This window comes from Miniopterus natalensis, chromosome 2, assembly GCF_054644295.1.
Source record: "Miniopterus natalensis isolate mMinNat1 chromosome 2, mMinNat1.hap1, whole genome shotgun sequence".
Classification (NCBI taxonomy): Eukaryota; Metazoa; Chordata; class Mammalia; order Chiroptera; family Miniopteridae; genus Miniopterus; species Miniopterus natalensis.
Window position 1 is genome coordinate 25,158,745 of NC_142082.1, and position 12,064 is coordinate 25,170,808.

Sequence of the window (12,064 nt, forward strand, 5' to 3'; positions counted from 1 at the left end):
CTAGGAGATTCTGCTCCAACACCTCAAAATAAAATGTGTTTGGTTAAACTTAAATGTAAGCTGTCTAAATACTAGTCAAACATTTTCTTTAAGTTCAAGTAAGAAAAAGCACTGTAAGAAAAAAAAGATTTGTATTTACTTACAGGGTTGCTAGGATATAAATCCACCAATTTATGAGAAAGATAGAAAAGTTCTACATTAGGAAAAAAGGACAAAGAATAAAATTATTTATATCAAATGAATTTTAAGATATGACTTCCCCCCAGTTATAACTCTTCACAATCATGTACATGTTGCTCTCACTGCAATGATTTCATTCTTTTCTTTCTTTCTAGATACAAAATTCATTTACCCAAGGAAATACAGGAACTCTAGGGGACAGGTACTATGGCTGTTTCATTCAAATACCCCCACCCCAATTCCTCACCTGGTGCCCGACCACACGCAGGCACTGAGCACTTGCTGAGTGACTGGAAACTGGATGAATGACACATGAAAAAGCACTTCATGGTCCTTAAGAGATTATTTCAAAGCACCTCACCTATCTTAAAAACTCATGTCTTTACTCCAGGGGCCTATCATGGACCATCTCAATCACCCACAACCAATTTGGCTGACCAAACTCTCAAGTTTATTAAATCAGCCAGATGATTTCCTCTTGAGTAATGTGTGAGTCCTTCGCACATCATAATGGTGTTTCCTACATGCAGGCTTGAATTCATGAGACCAGGGCAGCCGGAGCATCTGCATCTCCAACAAGCTGCCAGGAGACGTGATGCTGTTGGTCACAGACCACACTTTGAGCAGCAGGGATTTGGAGTTAGAGTGCCTGGCTCTTTTTCCTTTTGACAGAACTCATTAGTCAGCCTAAAGGATTTAAGGGCGAATACAATCTAAACACAACTAAACGTTTCTAAAACGTTCAATTATGGAAAACATGAGCAAAAAAATTCTGCCCCCTTCCAACTTCTAAAAAGTTACTGATTCTTGACATATTAGTTTGCTTAAGAATTTTACCAAAAAAAAGAAAAAAAACCGCAAAACTGCTACCCAACACTTAAACCACAAATTCCATTGGAGACAAAGAAGCAGGGATAAAGAAATTGCATGTTCTGCTGAGATAACAGAATAGACCACTGGTCGCTTTGATAAGCATTTCTTCTCCCAGTGGTAGAACTCCTTTGTGTTGTTACCCATAATTTCAATTATCCAGGACTTGTGAGACAAAATTTCAAGAGTTAACAGAAAAATTCTCACCGTTTGCTTTATTCAGCTCTACAAGTGTCCCTATATGTACAGGTAAGCAATTTGCATGGAAAGGATCTTTTTCCATCACTCTGAAAGTTAAAGCAACACATTAATACCCCAGAAACAGGACGTAACAGCACTCATTATAATCAGCCATGCTTAAGTAGTCATTACAGCATTATGTACAATAATGTGGGTTATAATACTTGTTTTACTTTCTTAACACCATTATCTCCAGGTTGGTTCAGTTAAGACAATAATTAGGTTATAAATGAAAAGGGAAATTCTGGTTCATTTGGAAGGAATAAAAATAAACATCACATATATCTAAATCAACAGAACTCTAACATAAAATAAGTAGTTCAATTATTCAGAAGAATCAAAAACAATGCGAAACATAAAATAGATCATAAGTATTTGTTGCTTAAAATTTCTGTGAATTCAAGGATTTAAGCAAGCCTAAAGATCCATTAAAAATAGTATGTGTGATTTAGCTAAAGGACAAGTTTGAGTTATGTACACTGGAAAACTGGTGTAAGATGGCCTGGCTAGTTAGTGAACTGGACTAAGCACCAGTATCTACAGGATTTTATTAGTCTCTAACAAACAAGGGATTTTATAAAACTATATGCCAGAATGGTATTTTCAAACTTGCAGATTATCAAAGACTGAAATGAGGGACAGGTATACTCCCCAGTTAATGGAATAACCCTGAAAATATGTATAAACCTGTGTCTGTAAATGCTGTTTTAAAACAGCACCCGTGCCCAGCTGGGCATGGCTCAGCTGTTGAACATCGACCTAGGATTCAGGACATCTGGGTTCGATTCTCGGTCAGCGCACATGCCCAGGTTGCGGGCTCGACCCCGAGTCGGGGGCATGCAGGAGGCAGCCGGTCAATGACTCTCTCATCATTGATGTTTCTATCTCTCTCTCTCCCTCTCCCTTCCTCTCTCTGAAATCAATAAAGATACATTTTTTTTAAATAAATAAAAATAAAACAGCCCCCACTTTGGTACTCTGCAAAGTAGTAAAGGCAACTTAATTATCATCAATTTGTTCAAGATTACTCAGAAAGCATGTCCCATGCATTTCTTAGGTGAAATGGACTGAACTCTGTTTCTACACAAAAATGAGCAGATATACTTACACAGAAGTAAGCTTGTAGCACATTTTAAAATCACAGTTATAATAATGTCTTTCAGCTAAAGACACTACCACATCCAGATTCTCTTGCAAACCATCTACAGAGTCCGGGATGATAGTTTCACTCGGTTTATTATACTGAAACAGAGGAAGGTAAACATAAACTCAATAAGCTATACCAAATCAGAAGGCAGATTCAATTTGACCCAAGTGTTTAAAGGATTTACATAAGGACATGTGAGAGCCTCTGGAAACATTTTTAACTTCAAGACTCATCAGTACTCCTCTCAATGAGTTTAATTTTCTTCTCAATTTTATCACTGAATTCCATGGTAGGAAGTATTTTACAAAGTAGAAGTTCAGGACGCATAAGAAAAAAATCCTCATTTTCATGCAATATCACTCCATTTATCTGATAGTTCAATCTTTTAGTATAAGGAGTCCCTGGGAAGAAGACAGATATTTTTGGAAGCTTTTTAAGGAATCATATCATATATGTTAAATAACCTAAATCTATTCTTCAAATCTATTCTTGCAAATGTGCTAAATTAAAAAAAAAATAATTTCTAAAAATTTAACTACTAAAAGAATAGAAACAAAAATGAAAGAAATAAGATACTTGTATAATGCAAATATTAACTTTGTGTTTTTACTTACCTTTTTTAATTTGTTCTCAAATAGAAAACGTAGCAATTCCTGTTCTTCAGTACAGAGCTTACTAAGAGGTAGTGATTCAAGAAGTTCTTTTTCTTAAAAACATCGAGAAAAAAGAATGTTCTCACAATACTTATGGGGGAAAAAGTCAGCAATGAAAAATATTCTTCTATAGCTCTTGGTCTAAGGAAACCAAACTCCAAAGAGAAAACAAGATCAAAATGTACTAGAGAAAGCTAGAACAGTGGTTCCAGGCCCAGGTGATGAGAACAACCTGCAGCGCTATGCCATGAAGCCTTCCAGTCTGGTCAGCACCAGACTGACAGACCACCAGGCCAGTTTCCCAACCTCAGCACTATTGCACTTTGTGTAGATAAGACTCTGTGGTTTAGACTGTCCTATGCACCACAGGATATTTAGCAGGATCTCTAGCCTCTGCCCACTAGCAATCAGTAGCAACCTCCCACCTTCCCTCCATATCCCCAAGTTATGTCAATCAAAAATGTCTCCGATATTGCTCAATGTCCCCTAGGAAGCAAAATCACCTTGTTTGAGAATCACTGGACTAGGCTAAAATATTTGAATCCATTAATATAACATCCCCATTTTCTCTGTTTCTCTTGTTTATCTACCTCATATCACTGCCAATGCTCTAGGTCAGTGATTTTCAATCTTTTTCATCTCACAGCACATATAAACGAATTACTAAAATTCTGTGGCATACCAAAAAAATGTATTTTTTGCCGATCTGACAAAAAAATATAGTTTTGATTCATTCACACCAGACAGCTATTGTTGTGTTGGCTGTTGTCGTTTTTTTATTTGATAATCTAAGGGAAGAGAAGTCAGTGCCCCTAACTAAATAGTCAGGTATGGCAGGTTTTAAAATTTTTCTTGTGGCACACAGGTTGAAAATTGCTGCTCTAGGTCAATGGTTCTCAGCTCTTATTGGATCATCTGGGAGCTTTAAACCATGCCAGAGCCTCCCCACCAGAGATTCTGATTCAATTGGTCTGGAGTTGGGACCTGCACACTGATGGTTTTAAAGCTCCTCGGGGATTTAAAATGCAGTCAGGTTGAGAATCACATAATCAGACACTGAAATCTTGATTTACATTACCTCAAATCACTTCTCAAAAATATGGTCTCATCACATCACAATCCCTAAAGATTCTGACTGCAACAGAAACTGCACACTATTATATTTTGTAATGCACTTCACATTTGAAGACATTAAGGTAGCTAATAGGTGTACTTAAACCTAAATCTGTACATAGCCTGCTATTGACTCTACAGATTTCAGAGGGGGGAAAAAAACACCAAAGAATATCAATTGTGTTAAACATAAAAACCCCTGAGTTTCCACACCTTCTTGGGCTGTCAACATGTGGTGTGACGTCAGAAGATCAAATGCTTCAAAACAGTAGACATCGAGCTTCAAAGCTTCTTTATAGCTATAGGTAGCTAGGGTTCGGTTATCTAGAGCATCATAGATTTTCCCTCGTAAAAGACAAATAGAACTCTTTATCTGTTGGAAAAATATGAGTCACATACTAAGTCAATACTTTCAAACTTAATTTATCAAAAATTTTATATAATCTGAAGGCTGAGACTTTTTTTTTACATCTAAAAGGATTTTTCCATCCCACTGTCAGACATAGCATAAATAGAAAGATGAAGGCAAATAAAACTTCTCTAACCCATCTTCCCTAGGCTTTCCTCACTTTAACAAATCTTTATAGTCATTGCTACTTTTTTCATTACTTGTTCTTTCTCAAATAGGGTAATGATTTAGAGGCAGCAAAGAGTACACTTACATTGAATCAAACTTTAATACAGTTTGATAGGTAGATTTCAACAAAAGGATCTTAGTAAATATTAGAAAACTGGAAGCAATGTAGCATAGTGGTTAGGAGCATGGCTTTATGGAATTGGACAGACCTGAGTTCAAATCACAGCTCTGACACTTACTAGTGATCTTGGACAAGTGATGTAATCTCTCGTTTTCAGTTTCCTTTTCTTATCTCACTTACAGGGCTCTGTGAGTAGAGGTGACACTCTTTGTAGAGCTAGCACATGGTAAGGTGCTTACACAATAGTTACCTCACTGTTACCATTAACAAGAGAATAGAAATCTGATTGATGTTCCAGACTCTGAACCTCAAGAAACACATAGTGAGTTTAAAGATGATCCAGAGATGGGAAGCTAAAACTGGTAAAGGGATGAAAAAGATTCATCATAAAATCAAAATTTAAAAAATCTTAGACCTATGCAGTATCCAATGAATTTTTAAAGTAATTTTATAAAATAAATAATAATATATTTTAAATTAATGTATTTCTTAGCAGAGAAGTTAATGGATAAGAGGTCTAAAGAAAATAATACCAAGCTTCCTCACAAATGCATTTCTTAGAAAAATGAATGTGCACTTCTTAACACATAACAAACAATCCAAAAAAAAGAGAGAAACACCTAAAACTGTATAGTATTCCTACATTTTTGAGGTGAAAAGTAACCAAGCTCCTTAATAATTGTTATAAAAAATAACTGGAAAAATGGGGGACTCGATAGGTAACAGCTACGCAGTCCATGGTTTCTTTCTGAAGTAACAACGTTCTAACACTGATTGTGGTGAGGGTTATACAGCTCTGCAAACATACTAAAAGCCATGCAACTGTACACTTTAAATGAATAAACTGCATGGCATGTGGATTATTCCTCGAGAAAGCTGTTAAAAAAAAAAAAAAAAAAAAAGAATAACAGTCCAGATTAGTAATCTGACTGTGGATATCAATTATTACTATATAATCTCTGTCAGCAAGGAATTTGCAATTTTATGCAGACAGGACATATACAAACTGAAATACACAAACTGTGTTTAACAGAAACACCAAACCACCCCCTAGAAAGAAACAATCTACGATAATCAAAGTTATTTGGGGGTAGGTACAAACACTGCTGAAACACAGTAAGGGTAGAGGTTATGTATCTGTGGAGAGTAGTTTAAGGCATTGAATATGGGAAGGAAGATCTCTAGTCTGCCTAGTTCAGATTCAAGCAACTGAGTACATAATTATAGCTTCCAATTGATGGCTGAGAAATGCCTCAAAATCTTTTTGAATTTTGGTGGGCAAATTAAATAAGTTAGCAACCAAAGTATTTTAACATGGTTATACTCAAGTAAAAGAAAAGAATTTATCCTTGCTCATTCCTACTAACGTTACTGAAGCATGCTTATTACAATATTACTTACTGAGGACTGTGACATTTCCCAGTCATTGGAGGGGTCTTTCAAGCCACTTTCATCCTTTAAGTACTTCTCAAATAATCGTTTGTTGATTGGCTCCTCCATATCAAGAATGTCGAGAGCCTGCTGATGCTCTTTCGCAGCATACTATGTAGAAAACAGAAATACCATTGGTCAGCACTGACTTCTAGCACTAGATATAGACACAAATACTGTAGATTTTATTGATTTTTTTTAGAGAGAGAGGAAGGGAGAGAAAGAGAGGGAGAAACATCAATCAGCTGCCTCCCATATGTACCCCGACTGGGGATTGAACCCGCAACCTAGGTATATGCCCCGACTAGGAATGGAATGCACAACCTTTTGGTGTACAGGGTGACGCTCCAATCAACTGAGCCACTCAGCCAGGACAATACTATGGATTTCAAAAGGTTAATGAATATTATACCCATTCATTACTTAAATTTAAAATGTCTAAAGTAGAATTTTCTTCATGCACATAATTAGACAATCAATCTTTTATAGTAAACAATATTAAAGAATAGAACATTTCCTCACAAAACACTAATCTGCCAAACTCCATCATTAGAATTCTCACACAAATGTGAGGAATGCATAACATTCACATAGTTAAACTTTTACCAAATAAAAAGGAAACTGAAAGGATACTTACATGGCACCTAGCTGCAAGGTAGCGGCATGATTCATACAACTAGGAAAGAAATTAATCTATTAAAACAGTGATCAAGATAATATGCATCTTCACTCTAAAAGAAAACTATGAGGATGAAATAAAGAAAGCTATTTTCATAATTTCTCTTTTTACTCTTGCAGAGAAAAAAAAATCCAGTCTTTTTTAACCCATAGTCATCATAAACCTACTGTTTACTAGGCACCAAGGATTCGAAAAGGAGTAAAGACCTGCCTTCTAGGAGGTTATAGCAAGGGAGACATAAACACAGTATATAGTTCCTTTCTCGAACTATGAAAGAGGGGCATAAAAAGTCCCAGTCACTTGAAGAAGAAAACATCTGCAGGGGATTGGGTAAATGAGGAGCTGGTCAGCATTGTAGGCACTGAGTCTGCATAATCACCACAAGTCTAAGGACGTACAAGTATTCAGTACGACTGGAGCAAGTGTTATATGTACTGATGGTGGTGGGAAGTTAGAAGTAGATTGGTAAGAAACCATATAAAGGACCCTAGGAGTCTATTAATGCATCTAATTTTATCGTGTAGGAAATGGGAAATCCCTGAGTGATACTGTGAGTGACTTAATCAGATCTATGTTTTAGGAAGACCACCCCTGTGAGAGTTTAAAAGGCGAACTGGTGACAGGGAAGGTGGGAAGTGAGAAAAATGTTACTGAAGAGCCAAGAATAGAGACAAAAACAACAAACAGACAAATTAAAGGCCTGACATGTCTGAGTGGTAATGAGAGCCATCATTTCAGAGCTATTTAGAAAACAAAATTTTTAAAAACTTGGTGACTAGAGGTGGGAAGGAAAAACAAGGTGACTGAGATTAGAAAGAGAAAAACTGAATCCTTTTAAAGTTCATACAATCACTTACTTTGTCCAGTTTTCGTGACCGAAGTGCATGAGCTGCTCTATGATATTGAGCTGTCAGGTAAAGACATTGAGCCAACCAATAAATGTCCTGGGGTTCCTCTGGAGGGAAAAATTACATAATTGGTCATAGGTGCAAGGTAAAGTAGAAAGATTTTTAAAGATAGAGGAAAAAAAATTAGAATTTGTCACTTACCATGAGAGAGTGAAGCTACTTTATCTGCCCAAAATAGAGCACTTTGATACTGTTGCTGTATAAAAAAAAAAGATAATAGCTCTGTTATTTCAACTTTTAAACAGATCTCTAATATTATTAGAATGCTGTATAATAGGTCAACATCTCAATACAATAATTTTTTTATATGTAGTAGGGATCTAGCAATCATATATTTATTTATCTTGTACCTCAGCTAGGTGAGTTTTAGTTCAATGTTACAATAAAAAAACTACTGTAAGATCATTGATATATACAGTTCAAGAAGGCAGTTTTTAAAAAAAACAAACTTATAGAGTGCCAAGTCTATGCCAGCAGGTACTGGCATAAAAGCAGATATATAAATCAATGGAACAGAATAGAGAGCCCAGAAATAAATCCTCACTTATATGGTCAATTAATCTATGACAAAGGAGGCAAGGCTATACAATGGGGTAAAGATGGTCTCTTCAATAGGTGGTACTAAGGCAAAAAAATGAAATTGGATCATATACAAAAATAAACTTAAAATGGATTAAAGACTTAAATTTAAGATCTAAAACCATAAAACTCCTAGAAGAAAACAGGCAGTAAACTCTTTGGCATCACTCTTAGTAATATCTTTTTGGCTATATCTTGGGCAAAGGCAACAAAATGAAAAACAAATGAAATGGTACTACATCAAAATAAAATAGTGTTTTTGCACAGTGAAGGAAACTATTAACAAAATGAAAGACAACCTACTGAATGGGAGAAGATATTCACAAGTGATACATCCAATAATGGGTTAATATACCAAATAACCTAAGGAACTTATACAACTTGACACCAAAACCACAATCCAATCAAAAAATGGGCAGAGAACTTGAATAAACATTTCTCCAAAGAGGACATACACAGATGCCCAACAGTCATGAAAAGATACTCAATATCACTAATCAACAGGAAAATGCAAATTAAAATCAAAATGAGATATCATCTCACACCTGTCAGAATGGATATCATCCATAAACCAACAAATAAGTGCTGGTGAGAATGTGGATAAGTCGGGAACCCTCATACACTGTTGGTGGGCTTGCAAATTGGTGCAGCCACTATGAAAAACAGTATGGAGTTTCCTCAAAAAATTAAAAATAGAACTACCTTATGACCCAGCAATCCTGCTTCTGGGTATTTATTTGAAGAAAACTGAAACACTAATTCAAAAAGACTTATGCTCCCCTATGCTCACTTCTGGATACTTACAATAGTCAAGATATGGAAGCAACCTAGTGTCCGTCAGTAGATGAATGCACAAAATTGTGTGTATGTGTGTGTGCAATATTACTCAGAATAAAAAAAGAATGAAATATTACAATTTGCAAAATGTATGGACCTAGAGGGTATGACACTAAGTGAAATAAGTCAGAGAAAGGCAAATATCATATGATTTTACTTACAAGTGGAATTTAAAAAAACAAAACGAATGAACAAAATGAAAACAGACCCATAGATACAGAGAACAAGCTGATGGCTGCCAACAGGGAGGGCAGGTGAGAGGCGGGGAAAAAATAGTTTTTAAAACAGAAAAAGACTTATCAGCAGGTATCTAAAACAGTAGATAATTTAAAGGATTATTTTGCAATAACTAGTCATTAGAAGTGGTTCTCAATTTTTCTACAATCTTTGCCTCAGTCCTCCTAGATGCAAACTAGGAATTCAGTGGCCACTCTGGGAGGAGGAATGCTTAAATGATGGTTACAAATCTGCTCAATATAAGTGCCCCAGGGGTGGCAACCAGACCTGTCTCATTCCCCGCCTATCCCCAGTGCCAAAGAAAAGGTGTTCAGGAAACATTTGTTCAACCGACTTATGGTAAACCAAAATACAGCCCTCCAAAGCACTGCAAACAATTGGCAGCATCATTTCACAACCAGTCCTGAACAACTCACATTGAACATGCTTTTCTCTCCCTTGGTTTCCAATTTTTTGGGGAGCGCATACATTTTACTAAAACTCATTAAGTGACATCATAGACTGAACTGATGCCGCTGATTCTGGAGACACCTCTTTCCTTAAACACCGCTTACTGTTCACTGAAGGGCAGTACAGGGAACACAGATGTAGTTCAAAGTAGATTTGAGACAACAAGCTTGTTTGTATCTTTCTTCAACTTCCACTTAACAGGAAGTCTGTCTCGTGCGCCTACTGGGTGCCCAGGAGTTAGGCCGGCTGCAGAGCAGGACGAAAGCCCCGGGCCCGGCCGAGCCCGGCACCACCAGAGCCCGGACCGCAGCTACCCCTGCGGACGAGGGCTTTGGGCGGGCTCCCCTCACGAGTCCCGGGGCCGCGCTACCCGAGTCGGTCGCCCACCTGGTCCAGGTACTGCCGGACTCGCTTCCGCAGCCGCTCCAGGTTCATGGCCGCGCGACCGGCAGTCCGGCCGAGCACCCTCCGCCGCTCCGGCGCGCACCCTTCTTCCCGCGGCCCCGGATCCCAGCCCCGAGCTACGATCGCCTCGAACCCGACAGAACCGCCAGGGTCGGCGCTGCAGCCTCCGAGGTTCTTCCGCTCCCGGCCAGACCTCGTCCCGGAAGTCCTCCGCAAACGCGTCCCCTCCGGCGCCAGAAACGGGCGTCGCGTCCTTGGTTCCGCGGCGCGCTCTGGGCCTTGGGTGGCCGGGTTGGCGGCTGACCCTGGAGGCCTTTCCTCCGCGACTCCAACGCCCTGGTGCGCGCCGCCCAGGTTCGTGTCCCCGCCTCGTTCACTGAGTAACTCGTGCTCCGCGGGGCGCGGGCACCCGGGGTCTAGGCCTGGTTTGAGTTCAGCCCCATTTCCCTGGTGTTGGGCGAGCCGCGTGGTTCCGACTGAGCCTCGTTTCCTCCCGCGCGTGAAGGTGACGATACCCCCGGGGCGGATGGCGGGGGTGGAGGGGGCACGTGATGTGTGAGCTTTACCGTCGTCCTCGCGCCCAGGTGTCTCCTTCAGATTGTCTTCGGACAAACAAACCCAAAAGGCTCCTTCCTCCACCTCGGGTAGGGAACACTGATCAAAAACAAGCGAAGTTCTCAAGTGAGTTCTGTGGGCTCCGCCGAACCCCCCTGCCCCCCACATGACTAACTCCCTCACCCCCCGGCCCGGGGCTCAGCAAGAACCTTGTCAGGTCGGTTTAGGCAGAATCTGAAGACAAACACTGGGGGAGGATGTGAGAAGAGGAAAATAAATAGAATTTATCCTGTATGAGCCAAACCAGCCCTGTGTACGTGAACATTGGGCAGAGTTCTGTGTTTCCTAATCTCCAGTCACCACCTAAAATGGGTCTCAGGAGGTTCATGTCAAGGTGTTGGGCACAATATTCCCTCCACTTGCTCCCTCCCACCTACAACCTTGACCTGAATGTACCAATCAGATGTCACCACTCAGGTGTCTGCTAGGGACGTCACTAGCCCAGCAGGGTGACATGGGCAGTGGACAGGTGGCTTACCTTATGCTCCTCAAATTGCCTGTTTCTCTGCAGGAGAAATTTCCACTGCCATCAAAATGCGACAATGAAGAATCATGTGTAGGAAGAGAACAGGACACTGATGTCAGTCAAGTCACATTTTGTATTAGACAATAATAAATTTTTATCCGAGGAGTTCTAAACCCATGATTTTTCTGGTGTGTTAACTCGTCTGAAGTCACACTGGCTGGGTAGCTCAGTTGGTTAGAGTGTCACCCTGATACTCCAAGGTTGCGGGTTTGATCCCTGGTCGGGGCACATACAAAGAGCAACCAATGGATGCATGAATGAGTGGAACAACAAATCGATGTTTCTTTCTCTCTCTCTCTCTCCCTTTCCCTCTCTCTCTAAAATCATCAATAAAAATAAAATATATGCAGTTAACTAGTCTGAAGCCGAATACTGAAGAACAGCTGCATATTGATATTCTTATCCAATACTAAATTTTGTGAAATTGCGTATGTATAAATCTCTCTTTTTCTGGTGTTTAGAAAACGATTTCTTCCTTAAACTAATACATAAAATC

General features: G+C 39.2%; 1 protein-coding gene across 1 annotated transcript in view; it reads right to left on the bottom strand.

The window, feature by feature from the left end:
- The window catches only part of CDC16 (cell division cycle 16), a 33,189-nt gene extending 22,696 nt beyond the window's left edge, over nucleotides 1-10,493 (bottom strand). The window contains exons 1-10 of the mRNA XM_016195568.2: nucleotides 10,410-10,493; nucleotides 8,061-8,115; nucleotides 7,869-7,966; nucleotides 6,970-7,008; nucleotides 6,303-6,443; nucleotides 4,417-4,576; nucleotides 3,052-3,143; nucleotides 2,399-2,532; nucleotides 1,258-1,337; nucleotides 144-193 (exon numbers count right to left, since the gene is read on the bottom strand). Coding sequence (XP_016051054.1) covers nucleotides 144-193; nucleotides 1,258-1,337; nucleotides 2,399-2,532; nucleotides 3,052-3,143; nucleotides 4,417-4,576; nucleotides 6,303-6,443; nucleotides 6,970-7,008; nucleotides 7,869-7,966; nucleotides 8,061-8,115; nucleotides 10,410-10,457 — 897 coding nt within the window. The 5' untranslated portion in view covers nucleotides 10,458-10,493. The remainder of the gene's footprint in view (nucleotides 1-143; nucleotides 194-1,257; nucleotides 1,338-2,398; nucleotides 2,533-3,051; nucleotides 3,144-4,416; nucleotides 4,577-6,302; nucleotides 6,444-6,969; nucleotides 7,009-7,868; nucleotides 7,967-8,060; nucleotides 8,116-10,409) is intronic.
- Between the last annotated feature and the right edge of the window lie 1,571 nt (nucleotides 10,494-12,064).